The sequence below is a fragment of the Salvelinus fontinalis genome, chromosome 36, assembly GCF_029448725.1.
Source record: "Salvelinus fontinalis isolate EN_2023a chromosome 36, ASM2944872v1, whole genome shotgun sequence".
NCBI classification, from domain to species: Eukaryota; Metazoa; Chordata; class Actinopteri; order Salmoniformes; family Salmonidae; genus Salvelinus; species Salvelinus fontinalis.
In genome coordinates, this window is record NC_074700.1 from 16575327 (window position 1) to 16592829 (window position 17503).

At 41.1% G+C, this 17503-nt stretch overlaps 1 protein-coding gene across 1 annotated transcript; it reads right to left on the minus strand.

The window, feature by feature from the left end:
* Positions 1–1009: 1009 nt before the first annotated feature.
* Positions 1010–15327, minus strand: LOC129835442 (uncharacterized). The gene is made up of 7 exons (XM_055901082.1): positions 15291–15327; positions 13513–13587; positions 12998–13360; positions 12475–12825; positions 1464–1595; positions 1276–1325; positions 1010–1153 (listed from the first exon to the last, which is right to left on the minus strand). The coding sequence occupies exons 1-7, from the start codon at positions 15325–15327 to the stop codon at positions 1010–1012; spliced, it is 1152 nt and encodes a 383-aa protein (XP_055757057.1).
* Positions 15328–17503: the final 2176 nt, after the last annotated feature.

Below are 17503 nucleotides of genomic sequence, written 5' to 3' on the forward strand. Positions count from 1 at the left end.
GGCCCGTCAGGAAGTCCAGGATCCAGTTGTAGAGGAAGGTGTTCAGTCCCAGGGTCCTTAGCTTAGTCATGAGCTTTGAGGGCACTATGGTGTTGAATACTGAGCTGTCATCAATGAATATCATTCTCACATAGGTGTTCCTTTTTGTCCAGATGTGAAAGGGCAGTGTGGTGCAATAGAGATTGCATAATCTGTGGATGTGTTGGGGCAGTATGCAAATTTGAGTGGGTCTAAGGTTACTGGGATAATAGTGTTGATGTGAGCCATGACCAGCCTTTCAAAGCACTTCATGGCTCCAGACGTGAGTGCTATGTAGTCATTTAGGCAGGTTATCCTGGTTTTCTTGGGCAGAGGGACTATGTTTCTCTGCTTGAAACATGTTGGTATTGCAGACTCAGACAGGGAGAGGTTGAAAATGTCGGTCCATGTCCTGGTAATCCGTCTAGCCCTGCAGCCTTGTGAATGTTGACCTGTTTAAAGGCCTTACTCACATCGGCTGCGGAGAACGTGGTCACACAGTTGTCCAGAACAGCTGATGCTCTCATGCATGTTTCATTGTTACTTGCCTCGAAGCGAGCATGGACGTAATTCAGTAGGCTCGTGTCACTGGGCAGCTCTCGGCTGTGCTTCCCTTTTTAGTCTGTAATAGTTTGCAAGCCCTGCCAAATCCAACGAGCGTCGCAGCCGGTGTAGTACGATTCGTTCTTAGTCTTGTATTTTCACTTGCCTGTTTGATGGGTCGTCGGAGGGCATCGCGGAATTTCCTGAAATGCATGGCTTCTGGTTGGTGTATGTACGTACAATTTAACTTGAAGAATATGATTGAAAATCAGACAATACATCTAAATTACAGTGAATTTATGTTTTATTTACTCTAAAATGCACAACAGTATCACAACAGTAATGTAAAAAGGACAGAACAGAAGCAATTGTAATACAATTATAGTGATAAAAACACAATGTGTAAAAGAAAAAGCAATGCAATTCTTGAAGGAGGTAAATCTATCTTTCAGTCCATGTTTTGGCACCTCACCCCAGAGTACTCCGTGTCTCTCTCCAAGGGGCTCCTCTGTCTCTGGGTCTTTGGCTTCTTGTGGATGACATTCAGAGCAGCGTAATGGACCGATGTGAGTGTGTCATCATCTTCTTGATCCTAAGAGGAATATCAAAACAAATTCCAAAGACATCAGGAAATTACCTGATAATTTGATAGAAGGATCTGTTTACAGTTCATCAAAGTCATACTCAGAATAGTTCACTATAAGGTCTGAATACCTGGTTATGAGAACTGGGGACTATCGGACCACTTGGCTGAGGATGCGTTCCTTTTAGACAAACATGAAGGAATCATCATCATCAACATCATCATCATACAATGGATTAACCCAGTTTTTTTACTAAAACATTTAATGTATACTGCACCAACAGTTTAAGCATATATTGTGGACAATGATACCGCTTACCTCTGGACAGCAGAGAGGTTTTCTTGGTAATCTTATACATAAAACAAGCTAGGACAGTGATGATGATGACACACAGACCCAACGCTACACCCAGACAGTACACCAAGAGAACCTGGTCCTCCTTACAACCATCTGTAGAAATACAGACAGTGACAGAGGAGATTCAGGAACTTTTTGCTTCACCGGACATACAATGTTAGAAACATTTTGAAATATCACTTAAGGTAAATGTAAAGCTTGGTCCCGTTCCCAAACAGTATCTCCTCACATGAGGCCTGTCCATGTCTCGGAGATGGTCAACTCCACTCTTCACACTCTAACGTTTAGTCTCAGTAAAGTCCTTACTTAAGGTTAACCTGTTGGGGATGGGGGCGCTGTTTAGACTATTTATGCTAATGTGGCTAATTTTTTAAACGGCTTCCCACAAAATCCTTGATCGTACAATATGCATATTATTATTATTATTGGATAGAAAACAGTCTATAGTTTCTATAGGAGTTGAAATTTTGTCTCTAAGTGGAACAGAGCCCATTCTACAGCAATTTCCCTGACATGGAGTCAGATTTGAGAAATGTTGGCCACTTTTCTGAAGTCAGTTAAAAGGGCACTGTCGTTGCTATGACTATACGGACACTTCTTACGTCTTCCCCTGGATGCCTTTACGTGATGACGATTCCAACGGGCTCGATTGCTCGTTCACAGGCCCTACAAATGAAAAAAACCTTTAGCTAGCAAGTCTTTTCTTGCTGCGTAACGCGCGTGGAAGACACCGACCCTCTCCTGTTCCAAGCGTTAGTTTAGCCTGTTATATTTCTCCGGTCATCTTTTCACTCGTTATAGGAGTTAAAAACATCATAAGGTAGTTAATTTAAAGCGTTTTATAGCAATTTATATCCGTTTAGTGCGATTTTGGGACATTTATTTTTGCAACGATGTGAAAAGTTGGGCATGCTTTTCAGTTCATCCCGAACTCAGTTGACATTTCCACATGGCAAGAGGACAGCTTTCCACCAAAAGACGATTTCTCCCAAGAAAGGATCCTTTGCCCAAGATACTGATGGAAGAACAGCTCAAGGTAGGACATTTTTATTATGATAAATCGTGTTTCTGTCGAAACATTTTAGTGGCTTAGGACGCCATGTTTTTTGACGTAGCTTCGCTTGGCGCAAACTGTATTGAAAAGTAAGGATAAATTAAAAAATGTAATAACGCAATTGTATTAAGAATTAAATTGTCTATCAATCCCTGTCCACCCTATATTTTTTAGTCACGTTTATGAGTATTTATGTATAAGAGTAGATCACTGTCTAAGTGGCGCAAGGACATTTTCTTTACCAGCTTGTCTACATTTCACATTGTCTAACCATGATTTTGGTGGCTAAATATAAACATTTTCGATCAAACTGTATATGCATGTTGTAATGTGATGTTACAGGAGTGTCATCGGAAGAATTCTGAGAAGGTTAGTGAAAAAATTAATATATTTTGGCGATGTTGACTTTTATCGCTCACTTTGGCTAGAATCAATGCTGGGCTGCTAATTGCTATGTGCTAAGCTAATATAACGATTTATTGTGTTTTCGCTGTAAGACACTTAGAAAATCTGAAATATTGTCTGTATTCACAGGATCTGTGTCTTTCGATTCGTGTATGCTGTGTATTTTTACGAAATGTTTGATGATTAGTAGTTAGGTAAACACGTTGCTCATTGTAATTATTCTAGTCCATTTGTGATGGTGGGTGCAATTGTAAACTATGCCATATACCTGAAATATGCACTTTTTTCTAACAAAACCTATCCCATACCATAAATATGTTATCAGACTGTCATCTAATGAGTTTTTTTGTTGGTTAGGGGCTATAAATATCTTAGTTTAGCCGAATTGGTGATGGCTACTGGTGTTGGTGGACAAATAAAAGATGGTGGATTATGCTAATGTGTTTTTAGGTAATAGATGTACATCTTTACATATTGTGTCTTCCCTGTAAAACATTTTAAAAATCGGAAATGTTGACTGGATTCATAAGATCTGTGTCTTTCATTAGCTGTATTGGACTTTAATGTGTGAAAGTTAAATATTTTAAAAAAATATTTTTTTTGAATTTCGCGGCACTGGTTTTTCAGTGGGGGGGGGGGGGGGGTGTGCCGCTAGCGCCACGCTGATCCTAGACAGGTTAAGGTTGTTGGAATAAGAAATATTATGAGTGTGATAAAATGATGATGCCATGAGAAGAGTCTTCTGTCCAACAGTTTGCTTGAACCAAGAGACTGACCATCGAATTTGATCGACAAAGTGAGAGATACAGTTTGTCGCAGGTGTGTAACCATCACAGCCGTCTCGTTGGATTACATCCTTGTTAAGTGAACAACCTGTGAAGAAAACATACTAAATAAAACAAAAACAAAGGTAAAGTACAGAATTATACATACTTATCATTATTCAGACTACATAGCCATTAAAATGTATTCAAAAAGACTATGATATAAAAAAGTAAAAGGATCCACATTAATACTTATGACTTACCAAAAGTGGCATAAAACAAAAAGATACTGTATGTAATCATACATTTTATGTCCTTTCTGCACAGTATAGTGTGTTGGTCTGACAACGGGGCACCTTTTATATGATGACACTCATTGGGTAATCATTATGAAGAAGGCGGAAACTCTGAACTAAGTGATATTATTGGCTGTCTGAACAGGCATAAAACATCTGATAAAAATTACCATCTAACATGTGTCCTGTGGCATACCATAGTTAGAACAGCCCTTCAACTGATGTAATGTCAGAGTTACTGGTCTGTATTTTTTCATCATTTGGGTCGGTGGCTGAGACTACTGGTACATATGTCCTATTTGACATACACAGGGGTTTGCATTGTATTTCTCACTTCATGTCTGTAGAAGGCAGTTCAAGCTTTCAGGAGGGCGTGAACTCTGGTGAGGTTGGCACCTTTTTTACCTGGTGCAAATAAGTCATTAAACTTGAAAAGAAAAACATGTTGTTTGAAATATCACACAAGCATAAAGGCGGGTTACAGAGTTCCATGGTACAACTATTATCATCATAAGGAAGACTTCAGACATTTGCTAAATCATTATATACATTTTGTTGTACGCTTCCACAAAAACAAAATGTATCCACTCAGTCAACCTCAGCCGTTGCCGTTCCTGAGGATTTGAGACTTCTGAAACCTGACTTCTGAAACCTGACTTCTGAAACCTGACGTCTGAAACCTGACTTCTGAAACCTGACTTCTGAAACAATTGCTGGACAAGTATGCCCTGCACCTGAGTTATTTTACATTTATATTAGGCATGCTATGCCCCTGCAATGGCATTCTACAGCAAATGAGAAACGTATATAACAGCCAGTTCAAACTGGAACAGTCAAGATCAAGGTTGAGTTCAGAGGAAGGGTGGGGCTTAACTTAGAATGATGCTGATTGGATGAACCTTACATGTCACATTCTGTCTTGATGAGTCAACCAGAGTAGATGGTTTCTTCCTCTCTTTGTTCTCTCCTCTGTCTCCTGGGCTTGGTACTCTTCTTGTCAGTGAACTTCAGGGCAGTATAGTTAAGGGCATCATTTTCACCGTGGAGCTAAGGGGATGAAACATAGACTCACTTAATTCAGACTCTAGGTCAAATCAAATGCTATAATAATTTGCTTTAATACTCTTATCCAGTCTCACTCTTGATACAGCAATTCTGCTAACCTGTTGGTCTGACCTGTTGGCATGAGGATTCCCATACTGGCTCTGCTGAGAAGGGGTGCCCGCTAAAAGACGAATGACAAAACATTTAAAACACTTGAAACCTCTTCTTGTTTAATATTTGAAAGGCATACTACCATGTCTTATTTTTTTCTTAACTTTTGAGTGTGACAGAAAAGGTAGACTACTACCTCAATAAATGGAAGCAGCAGTTAATCAAGACATATCCCAGATGGTCGGCGACCAGGGACACATACTTCGTTAACACCACGACCAGCTGGTTCATTTGGGAACGGCTATGGATGAGGTCCTCCGCGTTCATCAGCACGTCAACATTACTCAAGTTGCGTCATCTACAAACAGTGGAGATTTCTCTACCGCAGTACCCCAGCCCTTCCAGCAGTCCATCCTGGTCAGCAATGCCGTATTATCCCTCCCGGACAAATATGATGAGACTCCATCGAAATGCTATGGCTTCCTACTCCAGTGCTCCCTCTATTTTACTCATCAGATGTAAGCCCCACCACGGAGATGTCCAAGGTTGCCATGGTTATTTCTCTGCTGACCAGACGCATGTTGGAGTGGGCCATGGCCGTCTGGAGAGAGGAGAGGATTAGCTGGGTTCCTATGAGTGGTTCATGGTTCTGTTCAGGGGGGTTTCGACCATCCACCTGAGGGCAGAGAGGGGGGTGAGCGCCTACTCCAACTACGGCAGGATGGCCAGACCGCTGCAGAGTAGGCGCTCACCTTTCAGACAGTGGCAGCATCCAGCGGATGGACTGAGCCGGCGCTCCGCACCCTATTCAGAAGAGGATTCCGCGAAGAGGTCCAGACGGAGTTGGCATGCCGAGACGACAACCTATCCTTGGACACCCTCATCACAATGGCCATTCGTCTTGATAACCTGCTTCGGGAGCGTCGGTACAACCGCTTGAATCGCCTCACTCCCTCCTCAGTTGACCATTGCGAGTCAGAGCCTGAACCCATGGAGGTGGCGGCTCTACGCCTCTCCATAGACAGCTGGGGCTCTGTCTTTATTGCGAACAGGAGGGGCACCAGCTCCAATTGTGTCCGGTATGTTCTAACCGGGGATCCACGAGAGCAGAGGGACAGCCACGTGATCATCCATCTCCTGGGCTGGCGTGAGTATTCCACATCATCACTTTCCACCAAACCTTTCCTAGTATCAATTGCACTGGGTGGCTGTACTTCATGTGTTGTTTTTACAGTTCTAGTGGACTCCGGTGCCATGGGGAATTTGTTTGACCAGGCCATCACCCCTTAACATCACCACATACTTGCTCTTCTCTCCTCATCCGGTTCAAGCAGATGATAGTCAACACCTAGGATTTGTGAAAATCACACACATCACAGAGCCACTCACCCTTACCGTGGAATCCATACATCAAGAAAGCCTTCCTTTCCTCATCATCAATGCACCCATGCACAAGATGATCCTCGACCTCCCATGGCTTCAACATCATAACCCCACCATCTAATGGCCGAGCATAAAAATCACTGACTGGGCACCCGAATGTCGGAAGACCTGCTTTCCCTTCTCTGTGGTTCCACGTCAGTTGAGAGTCCTGTGGTTGCCCTTCAGCCAACATCCCGGAGGTATACCAGGATCTTCGGGAGGTTTTTCCTTCCTTATCGCCCCTGGGACAGTGCTATGGACATGCTTGCAGGCTCTGCGTCTCCGCATCTACCCTTTGTTGGTGGCTGAAACTAAGACTATGTAGGAGTACATCCAGGAGGCTCTCGAGCAGGGTTTAATTCACACGTCCACCTCCCCTGCCTTGGCACGCTCCTTCTTCGTGACCAAGTATTTTTTGCCAAGTTGGACAAAATCAAATGTCTACAATTTGATCTGATTGTCTACAATTTGATCTGCTTTCAGTACGATGTCTGGTCACTATGAGTACTGGGTGACGGATTAGCCAATGCTTTTGGATTAGCCAATGCTCCGTCAGTGTTCCAGGCATTCGTCAATGAGGTGTTCTGGGACATGCTTGGATTCCAGGTGGTCGTGTATATTGACGACATCCTTGCCTACACATCTACCTTGGAGAATCACATCGCTCACGTACAAGTAGTCCTGGAACGCCTCCTGGCCAACCACCTGTACGTCAGAGCGGAGAAGTGCCAATTCCATCAGGAGGATGTCTTCTTTTTGGGTTACCAGATCGGCCCGCAAGGAGTCATGATGGATAAGAAGAAGATGGATGCTGTCAGGTTATAGCCAGTCCCAACCACCATAAAGGGGTTACAACGTTTTGGGGGATTTGCAACTTCTACAGCTGATTTTAATTGTTGAGTTTTTTTATTTAACTATTTAACTAGGGAAGTCAGTTAAGAACAAATTCTTATTTCCAATGACAGCCTACTAAAAGGCAAAAGGCCTCCTGTGGGAATGGGGGCTGGGAATAAAAATGAAAAATAAATCAAATATAAATATAGGACAAAACACACATCACGACAAGAGAGACAACACTACATAAAGAGAGACCTAAGACAACAATTTAGCAATGCAGCAACACCTGACAACACAGCATGGTAGCAACACAACATGACAACATGGTAGGATCACAACATGGTAGCAGCACAATCATGGTACAAACATTATTGGGCACAGACAACAACACAAAGGGCAAGAAGGTGGATACAAAAATACATCACACAAAGCAGCCACAACCGTCAGTAAAAGTGTCCATGATTGAGTCTTTGAATGAAGAGATTGAGATAAAACAGTCCAGTTTGAGTGTTTGTTGCAGCTCGTTCCAGTCGCTAGCTGCAGCGAACTTGTCACGCCCTGGCCTTAGTATTCTTTGTTTTCTTTATGTTTTTTAGTTAGGTCAGGGTGTGACATGGGGAAGGTATGTGTTTTGTAATGTCTAGGTGTGTTGTATGTGTATGGGGCAGAGTAGAGTAGTGTTGTCTAGTTATGTCTATGGCTGCCTAGATTGGTTCTCAATCAGAGACAGCTGTCATTCATTGTCTCTGATTGGGAGCCATATTTAAGGCAGCCATAGGCAATAGGCTTTTGTGGGGTGTTGTCTATGTTGAACGTTTGTTGCTTGTCTGTGCACTTACGTTATTTAGCTTCACGGTCGTTTGTTGTTTTGTTAGTTTGTGTATAGTGTTCGTTTCGTGTTTTTTCTCTCTTCCAAAATAAAGAGATGTATTTTGCACACGCTGCGCCTTGGTCCTCTCTCTCTCACGAAGACGATCGTGACAGAACTTAAAAGACGAGCGACCCAGGGATGTGTGTGCTTTGGGGACCTTTAACAGAATGTGACTGGCAGAACGGGTGTTGTATGTGGAGGATGAGGGCTGCAGTGGACATCTCAGATAGGGGGGAGTGAGGCCTAAGATGGTTTTATAAATTAGCATCAACCAGTGGGTCTTTCGATGGGTATACAGAGATTACCAGTTTACAGAGGAGTATAGAGTGCAGTGATGTGTCCTATAAGAAACATTGGTGTCAAATCTGATGGCCGAATGGTAAAGAACATCTAGCCGTTCGAGAGCACCCTTACCTGCCAAGCTATAAATTATGTCTCCGTAATCTAGCATGCTAAGATGTTCATCTGAATCAGTGTTAGTTTGGCAGCTGGGGTGAAAAAGGAGTGATTACTATAGAGGAAACCAAGTCTAGATTTAACTTAAGCCTGCAGCTTTGATATGTGCTGAGAGAAGGACAGTGTACCGTCTAGCCATACTCCCAAGTACTTGTATGAGGTGACTACCTCAAGCTTTAAACCCTGAGAGGTAGTAATCACACCTGTGGGGAGAGGGGCATTCTTCTTACCAAACCACATGACCTTTGTTTTGGAGGTGTTCAGAACAAGGTTAAGGACAGAGAAAGCTTTGTTGTACAGCATTTAGCACAAAATCTGGAGAGGGGCCAGCTGAGTACAATACTGTATCGTTGCATATAAATGGATGAGAGCTTCCTACTGTGTGAGCTATGTTGTTGATGTAAATTGAGAAGAGTGTGGGGCCTAGGATCGAGCCTTGGAGTACTCCCTTGGTGACAGGCAGTGGCATTTTCATTATCATTAAACTCACTAACTGCCCCTGCTTCCTGACTCCCTGTGTCTATGTTACAGTAGGTCCCAATGTCCTCTTTCTTTGTGGCAGAAATATTGAGGTGAAATGTATTTTTGCCAGCCATCACAGTGAATCACCCATCATCAGATTTATTGTAGAATAGCACATCGCTCAGGTACTTAGAAGATTTAGCAATGTACTGAAGCACTGATGTTGTACCATACCATGTAGTTTATGTTCTCACTTGTCATGTGGCGTTCAGTAGTCACATTGTCGCCCAGCTTTGCTTTCTGAGAAGACGTGGGATTAACAATAACTGGTGTTTGAGATGCTACTGGAAAAACAACTATATTTACTGCATTTAAAACATTTACCAAACACCTATGGTAAACACTTTAATTGTATAGTTAACATGTATAACATTAGTCAATTGAGCTAGATGTTACTTCCATGCTTTCCAGAAAAGTGAGGAGTTTATGAATCTTTTATGCTCCTTCAAGGGATGAGACTGACCTGTGTAAAATGCAGTCTCTCTACAGAAAAGAGAGACTGGTTCATCTCAGGTACCGTCTGTTTTTGATGGTCAAATTTGATTGGCTGAACACTCGATAGGCCGCCCAGTAGGCCACGAATGGAACAAACACTGTCCTCTTATGTTGTTGTACAGCTTGATTCTGTGTTGCACAACTTTATCACATAGCAAGTTTGAATATGTGGATGTTCAGTTTTATTTTTTAAACAATGTCACTACTGTTGATATGTCCTTTATTAGGTCTAACTACAGCTCATACTGTCTACAATACTATGTACTGCAGCTGGCCAACAGAGGGCTTGTCCACCCAAAGTAAGAGACACAACAGCAAGAGTCAGTGGATCCTTTACTTAATGTTTTTCTTGCCATTGTGGTCCATGGGAGTCATACAGTAGTTGGGACCTGGTTGGCCACATGTTATGACACTGTCATCCTCTAGGGTCTCTATCACTTCCACACAGTCACTTAGTAATACAGAGAAACAATTTATTCTCTAATGTATTGACAGATAAAATCCCTCCCATTATATAAGTAGAAGGAGGCTCTTTCTTCTTGGCCCAGGTGATGATGATACTTTACATCACACTTCAAACCACGGTTTGTGTTTAACTACGGACTTCAGATCTCTAGGTCAAATTACCTAATAAATAGTTCATTTAGTTTTTTCACAGATTTCAGTAGACTATATATAGAGAACTTCCTGCCTCATAAAAATAGTATTCTATTGTTGATAAAAAGAACAACATGAAGAGCAAAAGAATATGTGATAGAACTGACTGACACCACTGAGACATCCTGCTGAAACCAGACAGAGAGAGAAAGAAACACAGAGAGAGACATAGAGGGTCCTGTGCAGAAGGCCAACAGGCCTTAACAAAGTGCAGATGGCCTCAGCCTTGTGTATTTTTCACAGCAGACCGCAGAAAACCTGTAAATATGTTGCTGTGTATGTCAGGGGGTGTGTGGCATGCAATCTGTAGGCCTATGTCTTAAAGAGAAAACAAAGAAGAAAACCTCCTACACTATAACTGGCCTGTTCTCCTTCTGTGGTGGGGGCTGTTGTGACACTTTCACTATGAGTTATTATGTTGAAAGAGGTCTACGTTATTTACTGTAACATGATGCAAGGGACTACCTGACTTCACATACATGTGAAGATATTGACCTTTACATTGTAAGCACTAAGACAATTGTTGCACTAAGGGGTGTAAATAGTACGGTGGCCCTGAGAGGAAAAGTAGAGTGTAGTGTGTTGCTGCAGGTCAGTCTTCCTGCGTTAAAGGTCTATGAAAGGTTAGTTTCCAATATCGGAAAGTCACTGTAACACCCTCCACTATGACCAGAGAGGAGTGTGAACAGAATGCATGAGTTCAAATTATTAAAATAAATTTGGTTTAACAGTTGAAAATGATTTATTTTTCTTGACAAATGCAAATCAAATGTAAAATAAGTTAGAGAGAGAAGCAATGCATGAAATTATGCATACTTTGTATTACATTGAAAAAAGCGTTAACAACTGATTTCATAACCTTATTCCGCATATCCATTCATAGAAATAGCTAATGAAGCTAGAACTAGTTAAAGAGCTAACTAGTATGAAGGGGAAAGTATTTCATTCATCCAGTACTACTTGTCAATCCCTGATCTGTTTTACCTGTATTTTGCTTGTCGCCACCCCCCTCCAGATGTCGCCCATCTTCCCCATTATCCCCTGTGTATTTATACCTGTGTTCTCTGTTTGTCTGTTGCCAGTTCGTTTTGTTCATGAAACCTACCAGCATTTGTTCCCCTGCTCCTGTCTATTTCTTGCTCCTGTTTCCTAGTCCTTCTCGGTTTTGACCCTTCTGCCTGCCCTGACCCTGACCCTGAGCCTGCCTGTCGTTTTATACCTTGCCCTACCTCACTGGATTATTGACCCCTGCCTGCACTGACCCTGAGACTGCCTGCCGTTCTGGACCTGTTGCACCTTCTCTGGATTACTGACCCCTGTCTGCCTTTGACCTGTCGTTTTCCTGCCCCTCTATTAGAAATAAACTTTTGTTTATTCGACACTGTCTGCATCTGGGTCATACCTGAAACGTAATACTACTGTCTAATTCCAGAGTACATGACCACCGTCTCTTCCTCTATGTTTCGTTTTCTAGACCTGTTCTTCTTGTTGCTCAGAGGCAGAGCTACGTAATGGAGACTGTCTGCATCTTGGCTCTGTGAAGAACAAAATTGTTTTGTTGATATTAAGTGTATTACATTTTGCACAATGTGGTAATGCAAGCCAAGTCTAATAATGTGTATTTGTATAAGACATGCAACATGAAAAATTATTTCCTCTTACCCCTGCATCTGACCGGGAAGCTGTAGGACCTCTTGTCTGAGAGACCAGTTCTGAGAAAAAAGACACAAAACACTATAGATACTGCCACGTCTTCCAGTTTATCTACATCTAGAGATGGTGACATCAAAGAAAAGCAACTTTTAATCACTTACCACTGCACTGCAGACATGTTGTCTTCTTCATCTTGTAAATGATGCAAGCAAGGAGAATGATCAAGATGAACGCGAAGGCCAATACCACGGCCAGGCAGTATACAAAGAGAAGAGGGTCTACACTCCCGCCTGCTGAAATATTTGAAAGAATAGAAGAAACTCAGAATAGCAACCATATGTATAGGAGATACTGTATGAACAACAATGAAAGCTATTTAACCTACCCTCAATGTCCAGCTTGGTACCATTCCCGAACAGTATCTCCCCACATGAGGCCACCGCACAGTAGTAAGTCCCAGAATCAGAGAGGCTAAGGTTCCTCTTGGGGAGGTTGTAGACACAGCTCTGTGTAGGAGACACAGCTTCAAGGCTCTTTTCACACTGATCACTCCTGTCTCCATGAGTGTAAATTATTCCTGGATTGGATTCTCCTGAGCCATGTCTGAACCAATAGACACTGTGTTCTCCTGCACAGGTCTCAGTGTGTATTGTACAGTTCAGAGTCACAGAGTCTCCTGGCTGGACTGACTCAGACACAGGCTGATGTATAACTGGCATTTTTTTGGAACCTGAATCTGACAAGAAGGCCAATAAACCAATTTAATCTCTCGAGAACATCTCTGTAGCAAGTGTTGTAAATTAAAACGTATTAAATCAAGATTACGTTTGATTAAGAGAATATATCATATATACACTATATATTCAGATTTACAAAAAAAATTATCATAATAATAACTTTCTCTTTACCTTTTATGATGAGCGTGACTCCATGTACAAACTCTGACTTGTATCCATAATCACTTCCACAGTAGTACGTGCCTAAATCAGAGAGTTCCACGTCTGTGATCATTAGATCATTTTTCCCTTGGCCACCTTCCACTGAGAAGCGAGGGATATCCTTAAACTCATGGTAAAATGTTGCATTCCTGCCATGCTTATAGATGGTTGAGATGAGCTGAGGAATATTTCCAAACGTTTGCTTGTAAAAGGAGAACATTATTCCCTCATCGCCTGCTTTGAAGCAACGCAAAACCACTGTGTCTCCAACGTTGGCTGACATGAGACCAATCTCCTGACTGATGGATGAGGATTCAGTCCCAGCTACCCCATGAATTAGAGAACATAAAAATATATTAGCTGTTACATACCTTAAATACGACTTTGGATGGTCAAAGTGTCTGTAAAACGATAATAGGATACCTTGTTTCTTCAAATCAAGTTTGGACATCACATAAGCAGAGAAATATAAAATATTGACTTACCCATCTCTACAAGAAGTGGAAATATCAGACACAGTGCGATCATCTTTAAAGTTGTCAGCTCTTCACAACTTGAGTCTTGAGTGGAAAGAGTCCACCCATGTAGACAACACTTCAACAATGGAGTTACAGTTGATTGGTCGAACTGGACCACGTCATTTTTGTTGATTTCTCATTCAGGCACGACTGTTGTCTTTACATGTATCTTGTACAGTTCAGAGTCACAGAGTTGTCCAAAAGGTAGCATCTCAAAGTTTAGTACAGATTTGTACAAATTGAGCACACATTTTTAAAGTATGGTTTCCCTTATTCTTTATCACTGCATCTGCTGCTGTCTATGAGTCTTAAATGTGACCTTTTTGGTCAATGCATGCTATGACACTGTCATCCACTAGGGCTTCTATCACCACACAGTCACTTCACTTCACCAAAAACATCTACGAAAAACACATAACAAACTCAGTGGAACTGATGGATAGAATGCCCTCCCATGATATTGTTATTGAGTAGGTCCATGGTTCTAGTGGCCTAACATCACACTTAAAATCAGGGTTTGTGTTTGATTGAGAATACTGTACTGATCTCTACATCCGCTTACATAATACATAGCTCACAGATTTCAGTTGACTTGGTATAGATAAACTGCCTCATCAAAATAGTTTGTTTATTGTTGCAAAAATTGTCAATTTGAATTGGAAGTAGTATGCCCTACAGTATGAGAGAACTAAGAGTTCTGAGGTATCTGTCTGAAAACCACAGAAATAGAGAAACACAGAGAGAGAGAGAGAGAGAGAGAGAGAGAGAGAGAGTAAAAGGAGCAGAGAGACAAAGGTATTGTGTGCCTGAGGCCAGCAGGCCCTAACAAAGCATAAAGACATCCTCATCTTGTGTTCATCACAGACCACAGAGTAACTGTTAATCAGTTGCTTGGTGTGTGAGGGTGTATAAGTGGCATGAGAGGAGAAAACAATTTTCAACACTACAACGTATAGATGCCTGAGTATGGCCCAAATAAAAACATTCAACTTCCTTTGTCTTGATTATTGTTGAAAGCTTTATGAAATGGCAGAGAAGCAACTTATTTCATTTATTAGTTGCTACAGTTAAAATAACAAAGCTAATACAGTTCATTAGAGCTCATGAATTTTAATTGACGTCTGTTTTATTGTTCTACTGTCTGATTCCAGAGTACACCTTCTCTTCCTCCATGTTGCTTCTCTGTCTTCTAGACCTGTTCTACTTGTTGCTCAGATTTAGAGCTACATAATGGAGGCTGTCTGCATCGCGGGACTGTGAATAACAATGATGAAATGGAGGAGAATATTACTAACTATATGTTATTATTAATTTGAACTGGAACCATTTTTAAGGAATTCTACTTACCCGTGTATCCAAAGACGAGACTGGCTGGACCTCTTGTTTGAGAGATACAACCCCTCACTACTGATAAAACTGTAAATGGTGATATCAAAGAAGAGCAACTTCAAAGAATAAGTCACTTACCTCTGCACTGCAGACATGCTCTCTTGTTCGTATTGTAAATGATGCAAGTCAGGACAATGATCAGGATAAGAGAGAGAGCCAATGCTACTCCTATGCAGTACACCAAAAGTAGAGAGTCTGCTCCATTGTCTGTGAAAATAAATATGAGGATATAAGTATAGTAACTATATAGATGATTGCATGTTTTCTTACGTGATCTAAATAAGTAGTAATGTGTACAGTTTTACACAGTAGATTATACAATAGATATAAACAAAACAGTAAGATCTATTACCTACCCTTGATCTCCAGCTTGGTCCAGTTTCCAAACAGCATCTCCCCACATGAAGCCACAGCACAGTAGTAAGTCCCAACATCAGAGAGGCTGAGGTTCCTCTTGGGGAGGTTGTAGACACAGCTCTATGTAGGAGACCCAGCCTCAGGGCTCCTCTCACATTGATCACACTGATGGGCGTAGTTGATTACTGGATGGGATTCTCTTGAGCCATGTCTGACCCAATAGTCTCTGACAAGAGAATGAGTAAGATAATTGCACTATTTTCCTGCTAGATTCATTAATTTAGCATTTTATGAACACTCGCATGTGCCGAAATGAAAGAAGCCATTTAAGTTACCTTTGACAGCTAAAAGAGTTCCTTATCCAAATTCATGTGTCATTCACGAATAAAGCACTCTACAATAGTATGTAGCTGAGTCCCCTGACTCTGTCTTGGAGATGGTCAGGTTAAAGCTGTCAACTCTCTTCACACTCAGGTGTTTAGTTTCCAGGGAAGTCCTTGATGAAGTTGTTGTATAATAACTATGTTGATTGGTGTGAAGTGATGATGTCATGAGTAAAGGCGTTTGTCCAACAGCCTGATTGAACCAAGCAACATAGGTCATCAACCTAGATAGACAAAAGCAAGTGAGAGTCACACTACCTCCCAGATGAGTTACTATCACCAGACCTGGTTGTCCATAGTAAATGCACCAACTGTAAAATACAAAAAAAGAAAATGGATCAGAGATGTAGATGAAAAAAAAATCACATGCAGTTGAAGTTGACACAATGCAAAGTTGTTGTGCCTCCAAATTTGACAGATACTATAGACAAAGGGCTGGCTGGGACTGTGTTACAGACATAAACATGATCTAGACACAAAAAAAACATTACTTATTCAAATATATTAGCCATTATCCAAAATACAACCATTCTAGTGCTGGATATAGATGCCTCAAAGTATCTGTGAATAATACTAAAATACCTCTTGTATTTTTTAGGAAGCACATAAACAGAAATATGAAGGTTTAACACCCATTTGTTTGAGAAATAGAAATATCATACACAGTGACATCATCGTTGAAGAGATTATCGTGTGTAAAGAGTCTACCCATTTGAACAACACTTCAACAATGGAGTAAAAGGTGATTCGATCAACTGGTAGGCATAGGGTGTTTCTCAATATGCATACTACTGTGCTCCACACTCTCATGCTCCAAGTGGATTCTCCTAGGACGTTCTCTTGAGTATGTTCTGTGAGGACAAGAGTGTAGAGAATGCATTAAACATTACATTTGAGAAGCACTCGCACTCCACCTACTGTATTACCTTTCACTGTACCTCCCCATTCACTGAACCTTCTTCCAGCCAGGACAACGGCAACAATTGACGAAACAAGATATAAACAAAGCAAACATTTTACTTTATAACTATCAGTTACTGTAGAAATATGTAAATCGTAATAATGTAGCTAACCAGATATTTTAACATTGGCAAAAATGACCTCAAACTAATATTATGCAAGATAGATGTCAATTACAGTTGAAGTCGGAAGTTTACATACACTTAGGTTGGAGTCATTAAAACTCATTATTCAACCACTCCACAAATTTCTTGTTAACAAACTATAGTTTTGGCAAGTCGGTTAGAACATCTACTTTGTGCATGACACAAGTCATTTTTACAACAATTGTTTACAGACAGATTGACTGACTCAGACACAGGCTGCTGTAAAACTGTGTTGCTGTTGGACTCTTAACCTGAAAAGAAGCATCATGTCAATAACACTTTTGATTATCTAGAAACACAAATTCAACTCTGGACCTGAAAGTCAGTTCCATAGCTTTTTTCATCGTTCCCCTCTAATCAGTGACTGATTTAGACCTGGAACCCCAGGTGCGTGCAATTAATGATCAGGTATAAGAGGAAACCATCAGGCACTGGATCTCGTAGCGTAGAGTTGAATTCAACTGAACCAGAACATTCCTGCCTCACGTGTGGAATCATGATATCATCTCATTATGAGAATTCTAAAAGAGGCAGTACTTTTGGTTATCACAATTATTCATTCCTTTAGCTATGCTTCTACTCCCTTTATCTATAAATACATATGTTAGACATTCTGAAAATTAGAACTCTCTCTGTACCTTTTCCAATGAGAATGGCTTCATCTTCAAAGCGCAGAATGTTGTTATAAGCATTTGCACAGTAGTATGTTGCTGAATCAGACAG

What these genes read in the sequence shown, in the direction of transcription:
- LOC129835442 (XM_055901082.1), bottom strand. Translation starts at nt 15,327, where the DNA reads ATGCTGTTTGGAAACTGGACCAAGCTGGAGATCAAGG. An exon ending in AGTCACGCTCATCATAAAAG is followed by an intron (nt 12,826 to 12,997) that starts GTAAAGAGAAAG and finishes CCTTCTTGTCAG; the next exon opens with ATTCAGGTTCCAAAAAAATG. An exon ending in TCCCCAGTTCTCATAACCAG is followed by an intron (nt 1,154 to 1,275) that starts GTATTCAGACCT and finishes TATTCCTCTTAG; the next exon opens with GATCAAGAAGATGATGACAC.